Source organism: Equus asinus, chromosome 5 (assembly GCF_041296235.1).
Source record: "Equus asinus isolate D_3611 breed Donkey chromosome 5, EquAss-T2T_v2, whole genome shotgun sequence".
Classification (NCBI taxonomy): Eukaryota; Metazoa; Chordata; class Mammalia; order Perissodactyla; family Equidae; genus Equus; species Equus asinus.
The window spans coordinates 22368340-22388257 of NC_091794.1; the positions used below are offsets into that span (position 1 = coordinate 22368340).

At 43.2% G+C, this 19918-nt stretch overlaps 1 protein-coding gene across 1 annotated transcript; it reads left to right on the top strand.

The window, feature by feature from the left end:
- Positions 1-210: 210 nt before the first annotated feature.
- FBXO40 (F-box protein 40) lies at positions 211-19252 on the top strand. Its single transcript, XM_014829538.3, has 5 exons — positions 211-491; positions 602-712; positions 10609-10641; positions 11531-13444; positions 15907-19252. The coding sequence occupies exons 3-5, from the start codon at positions 10639-10641 to the stop codon at positions 16120-16122; spliced, it is 2133 nt and encodes a 710-aa protein (XP_014685024.1). The 5' UTR covers positions 211-491; positions 602-712; positions 10609-10638; the 3' UTR covers positions 16123-19252.
- The last annotated feature ends 666 nt before the right edge of the window (positions 19253-19918 follow it).

Consider the following 19918-nt stretch of genomic DNA (forward strand, 5'->3'; position numbering starts at 1 on the left):
ACTGCACTAAGGGATAGCTAAGCCTCCCACCACACCTAATTCTCTCACACCCCTAATTCTATGCCTGATTTCTGAATTCCAAACTCCCCCTTTCCCAACCACCAGGGAAAGAAGAGGGCCAGGAGAGGACAGCCACTTACGTGACAGGACAAGAAATAGGAGATTCAGAAACAGGACCTCACGTCACTTGCACAAGCTGCTGCTTCAGCCAGTGATGAGTTTAGGTGAAAAGCATGGTTATAATTAGAGCAGCAGCCTGTCCTGAATGCTCCACCGGCCACCGTGAGCACAGCTGGATCTGCCGACTACACGCACAGAAGTCTGAGAGGCTGCTCTGGCCTTGAAAATGGTCCCTCTGAAAGGGATTTTCCTCCTTCCTCAAGGGAAAGAAAACCCATTGATATAAAACCCTACTTCCCTTCTGGCTTCCCCTGCTAGATGCCACTCCAGCAGAGACCAAGTGTTGATAAATGCAGGAGAAAGAAAAGATGGTAAGCTGAGCCCGGTCACATTGCCTCTTGTGATATAGTTTTATTTTTAACTTCGAAACACTTGAACTATTTCTGTTGAAGTTTTCTCTCCTTTCCCTGCCTCTCAACAGAACTCTGTCTTCTGCTGCTGCTGAATGAACCCCCAGCCACCTTCTGCGATCTGCTTGCTCACAATCAAGGGACACAGGTGCAGCAGATGCTGACTCAGCCGTGCCATTAAGGTAAGCTTTTCAAACACGAGCAGGTGCACCAGGGGAACATTTGGAGTGGTGAACACGGAGACAGGCTGAGCTGCACTTCACCTTTTTGCTCTGAGCAAGACAAGAGGGTTGTCAAGCAAATTAAGTTATACGTGGAGGGAAAAGATTGGCGCTTTTATAGCCATATGTAATCTCCTGTTTTGAACCAAACATCTTAGAGCAAGAAGAGACTACCTGCTTTCTAACTTAGGTTCTTTCTTCAACAATCAACCAGACTGGTTGTATGACATCTCTAAAGTTGCACGGTGGTGATGGCAGATCAGGGTGCAGGGGGAGGAGATGGTGAGGAAATAGGCAGAAGACCCAGAATCCAGGATTTCTATTTTCTAAAGTCTGAATGCTGTGATCTTTTCACCAGTCAGCATTTGCAATGTTAATTGCAAGTCATTCTCAGGTACCTTAAATTCCATCCCCTGTGTCACACTACCGGTAAATGTGGCACAACCATACTTACCACATACACTATTTAAACTCTGCTGCAGAGTTTAAAACCTTTTTTCTCTAAAAATATCCCCTAAATATGGTTCTCTCTTCCTCGGTTCTCTTCAATCCAAAATACATCTGTGGAATAGAAGTGAAAGTATTTTACAAGTTGAAAAACTTATACAGGCTTTTGCATGCAAATCAAAAATTATTACAAACTTGAAACTTGTACATCCAGAGGGACAAAGTAAGATGATTAAAGATACTTGAGGTATCAAAAGCTTTAAAATATAGGTAGATCATTTCTAGATTTTGGAATAAATGCATAGTGTTGCATGCACAAAAAAATTGGCAGAGATAAGGGAACTGTTTATTTTCTTGTTTTCCTCTGGGCCTCGCTTTAGTGTTATATAGTTCAAAGTTCAGCTAAGGACATCCTGGGAAGTGGCCTATGCAGCAAAAGAGATTCTGTACACTCTGAACTTTGCAGTGTACAGACTAATGCCACCAATGCCAAGTAAAAGGAGATCTACCCAGACACCCTAAGTCCTGGTTCCTTCCTGCCTGCCTCTGTAACCTCCAGACACATCCCATAACTCTACTATAGGTGTCTGGGTTATAATCATGCCTGTTTGCTGGGCACAGTCAAATGCACTGTGTATAATTGCCTAACTTCATTTAGTTTTGTCAGGGTCTCCATGGCACCAAGGTCTTCACGGTGTGTGCTGGGGTGCGGTCCTAGCAAGACTGGGGTGTGTTGGCCTAGGAGTGACCAAGCAGGCAGGCTGACTCACAGCTACCCCTAGATAATTCGGCCAGTTGGCACTTTCTTGCCCAATACAAAACAGTAATTTAAAACACTGATACTAATAATATAATTACGATATGAGCATTAACTAGCTAATTAAATGACTAGAAAGTTTAAAAGTAGAGAGATTTCTAGCATAAGTGGAGAATCGCACATGGCGAGGTTGAAGAGCTTTGGCGAAGGATGGTTATGTTTTTAGGGTATAGTGAAAGTGCGGAAATCATAGCCCGGAAGCCCAGGATTATGGAAGCAGATGTGGGAACTATCCTCAGCCAACAGGTGGTTTTAAAATCTCAAGAGGCAAAGGAACTACTTTAATATTTAACTTTATACATTTTCTTTCCCTGGAATTAAACATCTCCATAGCAGGGAAACAGGTTAGCAATGTATAATTAAGGTAACTAATTAATTGGTTGGTTAATAAGTTAAGAATTAAAGACTGTCTCTGATCTTTAACTTTTGACCTTGTCACTTCCCCTGAGGTTAAAGCTCAGGAATAAATAATTATTGCCGGGGCTAGCCGCAGGAGGAGGTAAAATAGTTAGTGGCTGACATCATGTGAGGGGTACTGGGAAGGCCCCTTGCCTAAAAATATCGCCCTGACCTCACCCCTGTTTGCCTGCTACCTTTAAAATGATAGTAAAGAATGTTAAAGCTATTGTCTGTTAATCCCATTCTCTTTCGCTTGAGTCAGTGATTTAAATATACCTGCTATCTGCCTTCTCATGACCTCGCTGGCCAGCAACACTTAGTCATCACCTCTCTTCTCTTTTGCCCTCGGTACCATTTAAGCTGCCGAATGCCCTTGGCCACCACCACACAGGTAGCTCTGTGTGGCCCTGTGGTTTCTGCAGAGTCTCTCCACAAAACATCAAGGTCAAGTAGAAAAAAAGAAAAGCATATGATGAGAGCCAGAGACTCTTTTTCCATTCAGCTAAGGCTACATTAACCTAAAAAAATGGAAAACATTTATTTTTCTTCCTTAAATAAAAAACCTAATTAGCATACATCTGACATCATTACACTTTTCTCCTAAATCTGTTTCAAGTTGCTCTCACAGCTCTTTCAAAATGCTGCCTTCTTTAGGGTTCTATTCAGTTTCATTCAATTCAATCCTATTCAATAAATGTTGAATGAGTGCTGTGAGCGGTGTTGGCTGTACCCACTCTCTCAGTCCCTTAGAGGGGCATCCCCGCTCTTCCTTGGTATTCAAGTCAGAGCTCCTTTCCCCTCCTGAACACACTCCACTGGTCACAGCACCTCTACTCCATCCACACTCTTCATCAGACTCTCTCTCACCACTCACACATCACAGCAACGTCCCTCAGGTGGTACAGACTCCGGCAGCCAGCTGCCAAAGCGAAGCTGAGCCTCAGTGGACACCTTCCTTTTTTCTTAATGAACAGAATAATATATGTAAACAATACGTGGGCCTAGGAAACAAAGACGCCCTTAGGTTGCCTTTGTGGTGTCTAAGAGCTCCTCCAGGCTTGGTGAAGTACTATTTGAATTCCTAAGAGTTAAGGAATAAATACTTTGTGGTGATTACAAGGGGCCAAAAAGGGGAGAAATTAGGGAAATTCACATTCTTAAAGGAGTGAGGTAAGGTTTTTTTTTTAATGGGCTTTGAAGATGATTAAGCTGGTAGTGGTATATAAGATACATTGGAGGGGCTGGCCCAGTGGCGCAGCAGTTAAGTTCGCAAGTTCCGCTTTGGCGGCCCGGGGTTCACTGGTTCAGATCCCGGGTGTGGACATGGCACTGCTTGGCAAGCCATGCTGTGGTAGGCGTCCCATATATAAAGTAGCGGAAGAAGGGCACGGATGTTAGCTCAGGGCCAGTCTTCCTCAGCAAAAAAAGAGAAGAAGAAGAAGAAGAGGATTGGCAGTAGATGTTAGTTAAGAGCTAATCTTCCTCAAAAAAAAAAAAAAAGATACATTGGAATGAGGAAGAACTGAAAATTGAAAGGCCAGCCAAGGGCTGTGGGAATGATGCAATAGGAAGAAATAAAAGCCTGGACAAGGGAGGTGACCATGAGAATGACCTTCCTGATAAAGGAAGGCTAACAATTGAGTGACTCATGTATTAGACACTTTCTCTACTTTATCTCATTTGATTCTCACACAATCCTGTGGGTTATTAGGAGCTCCATTTTATGGATGAATAAATTAGCTTTAGGGAGATTAAATAATTTGCCAAGAATTACTTAGCTAATACATGAGAGTGCTCATTAATTTACTTAATATTGAGGGTGTCAGGTAAGGCCTCTTTGTGGAAGTTAACACGTAAGCTGAAATTTTAATGGCAAGAAGGAGTCCATGATGCAGATGAGGAGCAAGGGGAGAATTTTGGTGAGAAGAGAAAGTACAAAGGCCCTACACAGGAATAAGCAGCAAGCCTGGAGCTAAGTGCTCAAGGGAGTGAGACGAGACAAAAGGGGCAAGGAGGGGACACTCATGCAGGGGCTTCTGGGCCAAGATAAGGACATCAGAGTTTATTCCTGTGATGGGAGTCCACTGGAGATTTTAAGCAGGGGAGTAACGACCTAATGTTAAAAGCTGTTAAAATCGCTCTTTCTGCTTGTGAATATGGGTTATGGGGCACAAGATGGGAGAAGTGAGGCTGCTACAAAGCTACGGCACCAGACCAGACGAGAGATGATGGTGCCTGGACCTGGCGGTGGTGGCAGAGATGGAAAGAGGTGGATAGCATTGCCTGCCGCCCTTTCAGACCTTCTCCAAGGCTTCCTACCTAACTGGGCAGTAGTTCCTTTGTGATTGAGAGTACACAATATCAAGCTTCTTCTAGCTCAGTGGTTCTCAAACTTGAGCTTACAACAGAATCGGCGGGCTTCAGGAGGTCTGATTCAGCAAGTCTGATTAGGTAGGGCCCGATAATTTACATTTCTAACCAGTTCCCATGGAATGCCAATGTTGTTGGTCTGGGTACCACGCGGTGACGACTACTGTTCTAGCTGACTTGCCTTTGCTTATTAACTTACTGCTATCTGAGCGGGCCACACAGCGCCACAAACCTACATCAGATAAAGTTTCTGCTCTCTTGCCAGGTTCTGAACTCTCCCCTCTTTCTTTAAAGAAATATCCATTCCTCAAACGCATGCACCTAGTCTTTCCATCTACTCATATTCCATTTAAACTGCCTCCAGTACATCCAATAAAAAAAAATCAGTAAGGTCTTTGAACTGTTTAATTCTAAATTATATGATTTTGACTGCTGTCTCCTCTAGACAGGGAAACTTTAAAATTCATATTTCGAGGAAATTATTTTGGCCATAGACTTGGATGAGGTTCTTTTCTTTTTTTCCTCCCCAAAACCCCAGTACGTAGCTGTAAATTCTAGTTGTAGGTCCTTCTAGTTCTTCTATGTGAGCCACTGCAACAGTGTGACTACTGACAGATGAGTGGTGTGATTCTGTGCTTGGGAACCAAACCCAGGGCACCAAAATGGAGCGTGCTAAACTTTAACCACTAGGCCATCAGGGCTGGCTCTGAGGTTCACTTTTAAGAGGATGGAATGTATTGCCTTTTCAGACAGGAAACAAGAATTTAGAGGTGAACACAGGAGCATAGAAACTGGAGGAGGAAATGACAGTTAGATAACCATACTCTGTTTCGGGCATAGAATTGCCAGTTTTTTCACAATGAAGAGTTTATATAATCTACATGCTTTGATTTAGTCTGTTTCACTTTAAATCTCAAAATTCATATTGCAGTGCAGATTTTTAACCCTAAAAAGCTTCCCTTTTTACATTTGTATTCCCTGAAATGCAAAGCCATGGGACCTAGGTATTCTTCTTGTTTCTACTCTTCAGATGGGGCATAGTATGGAATGTGGTCAAGAGGAGGACAAAAAAAAAAAAATCATCATAGAGATGGAAGTGCTTCCTAATGAAGAGCATCTGGCTCCTCTACAACCCAGAAAGATTATACATATAGACACCTTTCTGTGCCCCATCTGGGGGAAGAGAGGCTCTCCCCTGATAGACTCAAGCCATGGGCCTGCATTCTCCCCAAATCTTGGGGATAGACCACATATGTCTCTGTGGGTCTCTGAGGAACCAGTGTGATAGAGCAAAGAGTACAGAATTTGAAGCCAGACAAACTTAGGTCTCTTTGTGCCTCAATATCCTTACCTGCAAGCTGGAAACAGTAATATCCACCTCACATGGTTATTGGGAAAATTAAAGGACATATAATGTAAAACACCTTAGGCTCTAATATCTTATTTTCCTTCCTCTGTGACATCCAAAATACAGAGAAACCATTCAACCCAGGAAAGTCAGACAAACCCCATGGAGAATAAGGATCCAGTCACTCATTGCACTGGAACAGAAATTAGGAGAACAGGGCATCTTATGTCACAAGACAACCAATGATATATCTAATTTGATTAACTTGGAAACACCACTTGGCTCCAACCTAAGGTGATCAATCACCTGTTCAAGTTTGCCTGTGACTAAGAGGTTTCCTGTGACCTTGGACTTGCAGTGCGAAAACCAGGAGAGTCTCAGACGGACCAGGATGATCAGTCACCCTGCTTACCCAGCAATAATTAGACTATCAAGAATTTTGGATTGTCCTTTATCTCATTGGGAACAATTTCCCCCAGATACACAACAAAAGGTTCAGATGTGATTTTTTTATGCCCTTAGGCTGTATTTGTCTTTCTCCTTCCCTCTACAGTCAAACTTCTCCAAAGTGTGGTCCTCACTCACTGTGTCTTTCTGCTCAGCACATGTCCTTTCTCAAAGTCACTCACCTGGTGTAGCTCCAGAGCCTGGCAGAAGATCTTTAAATAGCAGTATGAAAAAAACAACAACAGCATCTTTTTTGCCTGCATGAATTGTTTTCCTTTTCTCCTAAAGGGATATTTTCAAATAACTTCAAAGAGATGTTGAGCAATAAGGCTCCACCACAAATGTTTCCAGCTTCAATAACACTGTTGCTAAGAACCACACTTTCTAACGCTGAAGGGTAAGAAATGATCGGGCTTAAAGTTCGTCACCACTCTCCCTCCAGCAATACACATCCCTGCTACTGGGGCAGAGGTCTCACTACACACGTCTTTTATGAATAGAAAGCAGATGGTCACATTCTCCCAGCCAGGGCACAGGCCCTTCCAATGTTGGAGTGCGTGCTTAATAGCTTTCCCCTGCCCTCCAAGCAAACACCACATTTTGAATGGCCAAGGGTCCCACTGCACAGCTAAAATGCCACATTTGCTCTGGCAAGAGCTCTTTGGGGAACTGCCATGAGCAGTGGCCTCGTCTTCATTGTTCTTAACCTCACAGCAGCATTTGAGGCTATCGCTCACCCTTTCCTTTACATCTGGGCAACATAGTTCTGACTCTCTTAGCTTTCTGGTCTCTCCTTCTCTGGCTCTACTTCTTCCTAATGTCCCCAAAGTGATAATTCTCAGCTATGTACTTCACGGCTCAAATTTCTATTCTGTGTTCTCATCTCCCCAGTTATGGCTCCTCTCTCACTTTTAAGTGGCTAATTCCCAAGTCTGCATCTCTGTATTCTAACCCCTCGTCTTCCCATCCACATGATCTGTCACCACCTCAAGCAACTTGTTTTACACTTGTTGGACCCATCTTTCCTCCCAAAACAGTTCCCCCATCAGATCTCTATTTTTCTCAGAATTATACCCAATATTCTTTCTTCTTGGTTCAAATTCTTGGCATCTCCTTTGACTCTGCTTTTTCCCCCATCTCCAGCAAGAATCAAAAATGTTAACTTATTGCCCTTGTAATGTCTTCTATCTTTCTCATCTTGCCTATTTTTACTGTCATCAGTCTTAACTATTCAAGCCTCCATCACGTTCTCTACATAGCAGTTTCTAAGTCTAGGTCCTCCCATTCCATCCCTCCACCACTACTAGTTAACACCCCAATTACAATGTTAAATCTTTCCTTATTGAGTACTAAATAATTCCAGATGCTTGAGCCTAATACTTAAGAATTTCCAAAATAAATCCACAATGGATGTTTTTCCCCCAGGAGTGATCTGGAATATGGCAGGAGCCTACCTGAATGTTGATTTGTATGTTCAAAGATCCAGTAGGTGGACTCTTACATCCAAAAGATGCGCTCCTTGCCCAATCCTATTCTGTTCCCTTTCAGTCCAACCCTCAGAGCCTTTCCATTCTGCTCAGCGCCCTCTCTGGCTTTAACACCTTGACTTATCTTCTACTGGGTCCTGAACCTGTTGATGCTCTGGCTTGCAGCTTCTCATCTATCTCCTGATTCAGGCAGACTATTAGGGGTATAGGGCACTCTGGTATGATCCCTCTTTCAACTCTAGTCTCAGTGCATAAGAATCTGATGGGGAATGTGTTAACAGTGTAAATTCCAGGACACACCCCTCACTCAGGTTTGGGGTGCAGCCAGTGTCCATCCATAGCAGTGTCGTTCAATAGAACTTTCCATGAAGTTGGAAATGTTCTATTCTGTTGTCTAATAGAGTAACTAACAACCATATGTGGCTACTGAGCACTTGAAATGTAGCTGGTATGACTGAGGAACTGAATTATTAACTTTATTTCATTTTGATTAATTGAGCCACATGTGGCCAGTGGCTACCATACAGAACAGTGCACAGCTATAGATTTAACAAGCATCACAACTGCTTCTAATGAACTGTAGTGTTTAAGAACCACTTTAACAAGCAGCCAGGTGACCCTTATGCTCACTTCTTGGCACATAGCAGGTAATCAACAAATATTTGTTGAATGAATGGATGAACAAATGAATACATAAATGAACAACAATTTCTTTGAGATTTAAGGCTCTCTCTTCTGAAAAAGAAAAGTTGAGGGGGCTTTTCCATATTAAAAGAGGCTAAAAAGACTTACCAACCAAATGTAATAAACTGACCTTAAAGGGATCCTCATTCAAAAACTAAAAATAAAATAAAATAAAAGTATAGAAGACATTTTGGGGACAATTGGGGAAATTTGAATATAAACAGCATGTTACATAATATTAGAAAATTATTTTTAGTTTTCTGAGGTGAGAGAATGTTACTGCAGTTACAAAGGAAAATGTCCTTATTCTTAGGAAATAGATGCTAAATTACTTATGGATGAAGTGTCATGATATCAGCAACTTATTTTCAAGTAGCTTGGCCAAAAATGTGTGCGTGTGTGTGTATTGAGAAAGAAAGAGAGAGAGAGAAAGCAAAAGTGGCAAAATGTTAATTGTCAAATCTTGGTAAAGTATATTTGGGTGTTCCATTACATATAGGAACACCTTCACCTTTCCTGTATATTTGAAATTTTTTAAAAGTTGGAGGAAAATTCACCCACAATGAATTGGCAAATCCTAAAGAAAAATAAAATAAAATTTAAAAAGACTGCATCTTCTGACTTTCAGATGCTAACCCCACCTGCACGCCACCCCACCCCATTCCAGAATAACAGTGCTGAAATTATGCTACAAGTTCTCTAGACCAGGTATTGCAAACAGGGAACTACAGAGCCTATCTAGCCTGCACACACATTTTCCTTGGCCCAAATAGAGGTTTTTCAAAAAAATTAAATTAGTTGCCAACATTTAAAATTCCAAGGATTTTTATCTTGATATATTATGTAATAAAATATTTTGCATTACAATGAAATATAAAACACCTGTTTGATAAGAACAACCATGTATAGATCACTTCCTACAAGACAAGTACTGTTCTTAGAGTTTCAGGTATGTTTAACTCATTTCCTCCTCACAACAGCACGATGAGACAAGGACTGCTACCAGCCTCCCTGTACAGATGGGGAAACTCATGGACAAAGAGGTTAAGGAACTTTCCCCAAGTCTCACAGCTACTGACTCGTAGTTCCAGGGTTGAATCCCATGCAGTCTGCCTTCTAACCACTGCACTGTACTACCACTCACAAAAATATGCATCCCCAGTTTCTCTGAAAAACCAGAAGATCTGGCAACACGTTCCCACATGGGACCAATAGATCAGAGCTGAGGAGCTGTATTCCCCTGAAGGCAGGGCATCTCCTCTTCTGCTTGCCCGAGTCCCCACTCAGCCTGCTTCTGGGGCCTCTGGGGTTGAGCCCTGCTTTAGCCACGGCACAGCTGAATACACCAGGGTGAATGACACGTGATAGATATTTCCCAGACACCTGTCCACTGCCCCAGACCAAGCTAGATATAAGGCTGACCTCTAAGTAGAGATGAAACCCCAGTGGGAGAGAAGGCCAGAAGGGTAATTTGGCCCAGATTGGAGGGAGGTTTGGAATGTCAGGATAATTGTTGGTGGACAATGGAGAAAAGCTACAGGAAGCATAAATTACACATCCCATGGCTGGTAAGATGCCCCATCTGAAGCCAGTGTGGTCAGTGAAAAGAACATGGGCTAGCGTGGCCTGGCTTGGAATCTGATTCCATCACTTAGCAGCTGTATAACCTTGGACAAGTCATTTAACTTCAGCTTCCATCTCCTTGGCTATAAAACGGAGGCAATGGCATTTACCTCCAGGGTGGTGGAAGGAATTAAGTGAGAGAGCATGTGAAGTCTCTTCGGTCCCTGCTAATTGAGATAACCAAAATTCTTTTCTTACTAATCATTGATGTACATACTTTCCTATTTTTCCCTAGAATTACAAAGCACGAAGAAACTGGGAAGCTATGGTAAGTACCAGAGGCTTACTGGATCTTCACCTTTCAGAGTTCCGGTTCTGGCTTCATTTAGCCTATAGCCCAAGCAGCTGGCAGACTTGTCCTTATGGTTTGATGGTATTTATTGGCTTTTTGCCAAACCAGAGATGCTAGGGAAGAACCTAGAAGAAATTGACACGGAGAAGGGGGAAAGCAGAGAGCTGAGAAAGATTTGTAAGGAAAGGTTTTTAGTAAAACTTCAAAAATGAAAAAGCAAAAAATGCAGCAATAATCTAAATGGCTAACAATTCCTTCAATCAGCAAATATTGTTGAGTACCCACAGTGGTCCAGGACCTGTGACAGGTGCTGGGGCTGCAGATGTGAACACAACCAGACATGGCCCCCGTCCTCCTAGCACACCCCTTGGTGGTAGTTGGTTAAATGAACGACAGCACACTCATTCTGGAATGTTACACTGCCATTATGAAGCAAGTTTGCAAAGAATAACTAATGATACAGTCCAGTCTCACGTAATAATAGCAAGTTAAAAAGCAGGCTGCAAAATTGTATGCATAGGATTAACTATGTAATATAAATCACCCATAATCCACAACTCAAAAACAACAATTATCAACACTGTAGTCCATTACATTCAACTTTTTTTTCTATTCTAACCATGTCTACTACATACATAGAATAAAACTATTGAAAAATAAAGAAAAGAGTTGATGTTATTTCTGGATTGTGGGACTATGAGTGATTTTTGCTTTCTTCACTATGATTTTCTGTATTTTCCAAGGTTCCTATAATAAGCATGTACAGACAGGAAATAAGTCAGTTAAAACATGGTCACAGACATACATAAAGCTTCTCTTCCAGCAGTCATTTGTTTTCTCTTTGCCCCTCCTCTGGTGTCTCCAGGGCAGGACACGCAGGCCTCCACCAGGGCAGCACAGGCATTGTGAGAGATGCTTCAACCGTCACTGCCATGTTCCTGTGGAGCCCAATGTCTCCTGCCTGGTGATAAACTGCCACCTGTCCTGTGGCGCTACCTTCCACATGTGCAAAGAGGCAGAACATGAGCTTCTCTGTCCCTTAGAGCAGGTTCCGTGTCTCAACTCTGAATATGGCTGCCCCCTTTCCATGTCCCGCCACAAGCTGGCCAAGCACCTGCAAGTGTGCCCCGCCAGTGTGGTCTGCTGCTCCATGGAGTGGAACCGCTGGCCAAACGTGGACTCTGAAACAACCCTTCATGAGAACATCATGAAAGAGACCCCCAGTGAGGAGTGTTTAGACACAGCCCTGGCCCTCCAGGACCAGAAGGTCCTTTTCAGATCTCTGAAAATGGTAGAACTTTTCCCAGAAACCAGAGAGCCCACTGAGGAGGAACCTATTATGAATGGTGAAGCCAGTTGGGAGGAAATGGGAGGAGCAGTGGGTGGAGCAGATGCCAGGTTGGTATCAAACGACTCTCTGTCAGCAACTAACGGAGAGATGGTAGAGCTGAGTCAAGAAGAACGAGAGGTGTTAGCCAAAACCAAAGAAGGGATGGACCTGGCCAAGTTTGACAAGTGGGAAAATATGTTCAGCAAAGAGCATGCAGCTTCTGCTTTAACAGACTCATCAACGAGCTGTGAGAGCAAGAGCAGGAAAGGCCCAGGGAAAGAACAGATTTCCAATGGCAATAACATGGTAAAAGAAGATACTGCCAATGAGAAAGAACCGCAGGAAAACCAGAAGCAGCAGGACTCTCATGGAGCCATGGAAACGACAGGGCTTGCCCCTTGGCAGGATGGTGTTCTGGAAAGACTGAAAACGGCAGTGGATGCAAAGGACTATAATATGTATCTGGTGCACAATGGGAGGATGCTTATTCACTTTGGTCAGATGGCTGCTTGTACACCTAAGGAAAGAGACTTTGTTTATGGCAATCTGGAAGCTCAGGAAGTGAAGACTGTTTACACCTTCAAAGTTCCTGTGAGCTACTGTGGGAAGCGGGCTCGCCTTGGAGACGCCATGTTGAGTTGTAGGCCAGGTGAACACAAGGCAGTAGATACTTCAGATTTGGGGATCACTGTGGAGGACCTGCCCAAATCAGATCTCATCAAGACCACCCTCCTGTGTGCTTTGGAAAGAGAACTCAAAGGTCATGTCATCTCTGAATCCAGGAGCATTGACGGGCTGTTTATGGATTTTGCTACACAGACATACAATTTTGAGCCGGAACAGTTTTCCTCTGGGACGGTGCTGGCTGACCTCCTAACCACTGCCGAACCGGGTGGGCTCCATGTGGAGCTCCACAGTGAGTCTGTGACCAGGAGGCACAACAAGAGCAGCTCTGCCTTCACTTTCACTTGCAACAAATTCTTCAGGAGGGATGAATTCCCCCTACACTTCAAGAACGTCCACACAGACATTCAGTCATGTCTCAACGGCTGGTTCCAGCATCGATGCCCCCTCGCCTACTTGGGATGTACATTTATTCAAAACCATTTCCGTCCCCCAGGGCAAAAGGCAAAAGTCATCTATAGTCAGGAGCTTAAGACCTTTGCCATCAAGCCGGAGGTTGCTTCAGAGCTCAGTGAGGGAAGGAAGAACAACCACCTCTCAAGCCATGGAGGAAAAAACCAGAATTCTCTAACCAGCCTGCCCCTGGAGGTTTTGCAGTACATTGCTGGGTTCTTGGACAGCATCAGCCTGTCCCAGCTCTCCCAGGTGTCTGTGCTGATGAGGAATATCTGTGCCACTTTGTTACAAGAGAGGGGGATGGTCCTCCTGCAGTGGAAGAAGAAAAGATATTCCCATGGAGGCACCTCCTGGAAAGTCCACAGAGAGGCAAGTAAACACTCATTCATTCAACAAATATTTATTAAGAGCCTCGTACGTGCCAAGCACTGTTCTAGGCACTAAGATTGTACTAGGCTACTGGGAATAAGACATAGTCCCTGAACTCAAGGAGATTAGTCTAGTAGGGGAGATAGACCCATAAACTATACATGACAATACAGATAGCAGTGCCTGTTTATCCATATGTATGTGTGCTGGATATCTTCTGTTTGCTCACATGATCCATTCTCCAACCTTCTCTACTGTGATCTGTCCCCCAGGAGGCTGAGTTCTACAGATGGCCTTAACCAGCTCCCTTGCCCTCCAGCTTCCAGTTGGGCTAATCTAATGGGAGTGTCAGTGGGAGATGGGAGGGAGGGAGAAGGGTGAGGTTGACATATCTATTCTTCTGGCTTCCTCCCTGCATCATTCTCCCTCCGTGACACTTTGCACTGGCTTTTCTCTCCGCTGAAGGTGGCTCTATCAGTATTCACACAATTACTCATTCTGTATTCCAATGACCTCCGTTCTTCTTCACTTTCAGGCCCAGGGCAGTAATATTCTAGATTGTTGCTAGCCCAGGTGCTATACTACATCTTGTGTCTTTCCTACACCCTCCCCGCACATTTACATATCATTCCTTTTTAAAATTCTCTTCAAATTACCCAGTTTAAGGGTGCCATCTGTTTCCTGCCTGGATTCTGATTGACATAGTATGCCAATAAATTCTCCTCAGTCCCATGTCAACTAATTTTTTTAAAATGGGTTTTGTCTTTATTAAAGGCATTTTGAAATTCTAAAATAATTTGATCCACTGATTTCCCCTAGTTCAAAGCCTATTTAATTTTTCAAATGACTCTGCTGTATAAATCAAAGAATCTTTCCCTTTGGAAAAACCTTATTCCTTTTCCTTAGTCAGGTTATGGTTGTTTATCTATATTATAACTTCTATCAGCTTGTACCACACAGAAGTGAGACTCCTAATTCATCGTGTCCAAGGTGCTCTTAGCATCCAGTCTCATGGTAAATTTGTGGGTAATATAAACCACAAATTTATGATGGCCATTTAGGTCAATAATTCCATAATCTCACTGTTGACTTTTTTCCCAATATGTGGGTATATGTAAACTGGCGTTGGGAAGTTAGAGTTGTTCGCATCTATTTTTATTGGTTATGTCTAAAACATCTTGTGTATTTTCCATTATTTATTCCCTGAGCAGTCTCCTCAACAAAGAATTATGAGACTCTCCCTCATGTATCCATGCCTGCATCCACGTGTTAAATAGACACTGACTGCCGGCTAACCACTTGTTGGGGATAAACATGAGTGAAACCAAGACCGTGCCCTGGGAAACTGCATAGTCTGGAACAGCTTCATATCTTCCGCTGTAAAATCAGATGCAAATAATTTAATTTTCATACTAGAAATTCCATTATTTTTTGGCTCACTTTGGTCCCCAATTCAGTGATTGGTGACCACTCTTAACTATCATTTGGGACAAACTAATTTCCTTGCAGAAAGGAAGAAAGAGAATTTTGTTGGAGTTGAAGGATGCTCGTATTAAAATGGCTTTTTAAAGTAAAAAGGGAAATAGTTCCAAGATCTCAGGAAATACTTTTCTTACATAAGAACAATGACAGGAAACTAAGGGTGAAGTGGTCAAGTTGAAAAGGTATCAGATTATGCCCACCCTTGTAGCCAAATTTTAAAACTAGTGACTTTGCCACCATATCCTAGGCGGAAAGGCCAGAGGGAATTTGAGTAACAGACTCCTAGAGTTTTCCTGAGGTTTCTGTTCTAGTAAGACTCTTATTAGTTAGAATGATTCTAGTTTCAAGCAATAGAAAACCAACTTAAAATGGCATAAACAAAAAAGGTAATTTATTGACCCATATAACTAGAAAGTTCAAAGTAATGGCTACAGGTAAGGCTTGATCTAGAAGCTCAAAATGCCCCCAAATTACCTTTTTCTTTCTATTTCTTATCTCTACTTCTTCACTAGTGGTTCCATTCTTTCTCCCTTGGTGGTCCCTGATGGCTGCCTGCAACTCCTAAGGCAGCAACTTCCCAGTTCAAGTACAGAGGGAAAAAGAGAATCTGCTTCTTGACATCTCAAACAAAATTTCGGGAGTAGAGTCTCATTGCCACTAATTGTCCTGATTTGAACGATGTGTCTATTCTAGAACTAATCACTATTGCTGGGGATAGGAGATGAGTGTGTGTCAATACGCAGATGGTGTTAGTCATGCCCACACAACTACCTGGCTGGCTGGGAAGATTACCAATTGGAAGGGGGAACTAGGAAATGGATGCTTCAGAAGGAACTAACAAATGTCCACAGCAGCCACAAAATTCTCTCTGGAAGCAAAGAACAGAAAAACAGAAAGGCCTTTCCTTATACTATTCAAATAAAGCTAGCCTGAGGGTATTGCCCCAATGTTGACGTCTGAGCTTCTATCTTTCCTAACAGATCTGGCAGTTCAGCAGCCTGTTCTCCAAAATCAAGAGCTGGGAGTTTAATGAAGTTGCTTCCATGTCTGAGCACCTGAAGGCCTGTCCTTTCAACATTGTAGAGCACAAGACTGACCCGATTCTTTTGACCAGCATGTGTCAGCCCCGCGAGCAGGCCCGAGAGAGCTTAGTCACCACCTTTAGAGCCAGAGCACGAGGCAGACACGCCTACTAAAGATTCAGATGCCGCCGTTCTTGGTTCCCCCTCAGAGTTTCTAACACTAGGACGGAGTGTGATTTTGGGAACTTTCCTCTATAAACTGCATATGTGCTTACCTGGGTGTATTGCAACACGCAATGTCCTTCAAAACCTGAGCAGTTGCACAAGGGCTAAGAATTTCCTAAGCCGTGGCTTGTACAATTGCTATAGTGCCTTATTGATAACTTTTTTTTTTCTAAAATAAATCAGTTTGAGGAGAAGATAAATAACTTGAGGCTATTTGGAAGATGAGCCCAAGTGCTTAGGAGAAGAGAGAGCAGTGAAATCCCATAACCAGCACAGGCCTGTGCTTTTGTGGAGAGCTTTTCAGTTTACAGCACTTTCAAATTTATGGGGCAGGAAATGCAGGGATGGGGACTGAGGTGCCTCCCAGGGCACCCAGCATGAAGGGCACACAGTTTGAAGGTTGTGGAGCGGGGGTTTTCTTGACAGTCAAGTCCAGGGCTTCCTTTAGTCGCCCCACTGCCTCTAAAATAGTCCAGACACAGCCCGAAAGAATAGAGATCTTGGCTGCGCACAGCAGCCTTGAGGATACCACAGGCCAAAGGATGAGAGGCAGAAATGAGGACACAGAGTTTCTTGTGTAGAATCTTGGCAACGCATAGAAGGACGGCCTTGAAAAATGAAGAAGAGTCCGAAGGAGGCCCTATATTTTTGGAGAAAATTAGGACAAAAATCCACAAGCCTACTTTTAAGCATTTAATAATGACTTAAGAGTCCAGGTCCTTTTCTTCTGAAAATTATATTCTTGGTCTGGGTTAGGGAGAGCATAGGCATATCCCAGCACCACCCTAGGCTATCTGAAATGACCACAAGACACTAACACCAACTCAGTGTTATGCCAGAACCACAGGGTAGCCCAAGGAGGCCACACATTTAGCAAAGTTCAGACAAGGCCCACTGTAGTTCCTGTGGCACGAGTCGCCATGTCCTGGAGACCACTTGAGTACCCCGTGGGGGATCTTGGGAAGACAGACATACTAACGTAGTGGCTCCCTGTAATTGCTCCTGCTTATTCCTGGTCACTACTCCAGTCTATCGAAAATGGGTGATACTGCTTTTTGGTAACAAACAGTGAATACTCATGAGAACAAAAGTAAAATAACAATATACAATAGGAAATAGCATCCCCTAAAGCAGGGTTTCTGGGAACTAATGACATTTTGAGCTGGATAATTCCTTGTCGTAAGGGCCTGTCCTGTGTGTTATAGGATATTTAGCAGCATCCTTGGCCTCTATCCAATAGATACCAGTAGCACCCCTACTGCTGTAGCAACCAAAAATGTCTCCAGACATTGCTAACTACCCACTGGGAGCAAAATCGCTCCCAGTTGAGAAGCACTGCTCTAAAGGATGACATACCAGTGGCAGAAAGTTAGGATCAGCTTTTTAGTACAGCAAAATCTTATCTCGCGGGGTTATCTACAATGGTTACGATTTCATGCAGCTCTTCTTTATTTACTAAATAGATTTTAGACACATGGTGATTTTAAGTTGGGAACCAGATGGAGCTGATTTGTTTGATGTGGCTTCATGTCCTTGGGTCATGTGCAAAAGTACATCCTTTCAGCTCTCTCCAAGTGTAGCTGGAGCCAGGAAAGTTGAGCTATTTATCTTGTGTTTATCTCTCTCTCTCGCCTTAAGTGGTGCCATTTTCCCGGCAGTCCTAGCTGTCCTCAGGCAGGTGAGAAAGAAGAGAAAAGGAAGACAGCATTGTGGGGAAGCAGAGAACAAAGACCTTAGCCCACAAAAAAGTCTAGTCAATCTGGATGCTTGTTATTGCCTGGGTCTCTCTGAACATGGTCCAGAGCTGGTGTAGATGGAGTAGACGACACCTCTGAGAAGAGTCAAGAAGGCATTAGAGCAAGTCACAGAGTAGAAATTTGCTCATCTTTTCATTATTATGTGCCGCTTGGTACTATTTGGTAATGTGACTCTATTTTTCCTAATCCTTACTTTTTGGTTTATATTTTACATTTGTATATAAGGCACCATTTTCTAAAAATATAACGAGTGTGAGCTAAGATTTTATTCAGTGAAGATGAGTAACTGGAAACAACCAAACACTGAAGTTGGGGAAGAGGAAGAGTTCGCCAGGTGTCAGTTTCATGTGTTTTGAATCTAATCCCTCCTGTATGGAGAAAGAAAACCCCTAAAGTCCACTCTGGGTTTCTTATTTTACTAGAAAAAGAGAGAAAGGGGAGCTGTAGACCAAGGGAGATGAGAATCAAGGGCTACTGTTAGATGGATGAGAAGAACAGAGAAAGGCAGAGCACAGACGGCTTTTCCTTCACAGTCTGGGCAGCCCAGGCTCGGGAGAGCAGTCAGGAGAGTGCTGCAACGCTCAGTGGGCTGCACACGTCCAGTCACACTTGCCTTTCCCAGTGGCTGCCTTCAGAGCAATATTGAATTGATCAACATCCTCAAACGTGTTTGATAAGATATCGAATTATATATGTTGCGGTAAACCAGAATACTACAGATGTCCACTGGTCTTCCCACAAGCACATTTCATGGTGAAAGGGCAGTGGGAGCAAAGGGAAGCCTTTTAGAGAGACTGTGGATTAGACAGAAGAGGATTTGATTAGTGAGATGAGGCTGTATTGGGCAGTATGAGCAGCAAGCATTATCTGACAGAGGCAAGACAGCTAGAAATGGCTTCAGATTAAGAAGCAGCTGAGGGGAATGAAAAAGGACCGTGTACTCAGGAATAGGAGCCTGGATGGGGAGATGTCTCTGAGCAGAGCTCTTGATGAGTATCAGCACCAGGAAAGCCAGTCTAGAGAAGAGATCAGCTGAATACAGAGGGTGAGGTCTGTGGAACCGAGGCAGAAAGGACCTTGCTACCTTAATAGCATAGGGATCTGGAAAGGAAGTTTCTGTCTTATAATGAAGGGAAAAGTGATAATCAACGTGGGACTTGGAGATGTACTAGGGAAATCATGTAAAAGTCTGATCTATGTGTGATGTCAAATCAAACTGAAGTGAAGAATGAGATTGTGTATATCTACGGTCACTTACCTCTGTATACTGGAAATCCCAATGTATCTATAAGTGGAAATAAAAGCCGCTTTGCACTCTGGAAGGCTAACTGAGTGACTCTTGTAAGTTAGCTCTAAAGACAGATTTGTGATTCACTGGCATAGAAGTCATTGTGAAAACAAAGGAGGGTATATCTTAAAGAAAAGCCAGGGAACAAGCCTGAGGAATGCAGTGGTCTAGGCAGGTGGGCAGCTCACCATTTTATGAAGTCCTAGAGCAACTATGGATCTCACTTGATCCCACTGTCTTCTCCATCATTGAAAGCTAGACCCAACTTCAGACACAGGTTACAGTACAGACTTCTATGTCCTATGAACCAAAGATCCCTTACACCAAATCTCTGACTTTTGTTTAGATTTTATTTGATTTTTCCTAGAATCTCCTATCTCAGACCTTGCTGAGCCCAAAGGGCTGGGGCTGGAATAAACTCACCACGCCCTGGCCTCTCATTCTCCTTCATCTCCATGCTTTACCTGGTGATTCTCTTTTTACCCATCAGTGGTTGTTCAAATATCCTCTCCTCTTTTCCTATCAGCTTTGGCCCTGGATAACACAGAAGTTTCATGAGCTTCCTCTATCTACCCTCTTTGTTGGCCATCAATTTCAGTCATCCAGTTACAAGGAAGCCTGGACTTTCCCTAGTAGAGGCCACTCTTTCTGACTCTAAATCCTCTTAACATCTGATTGGAGCCTCTTAGCTTTAGTCTTT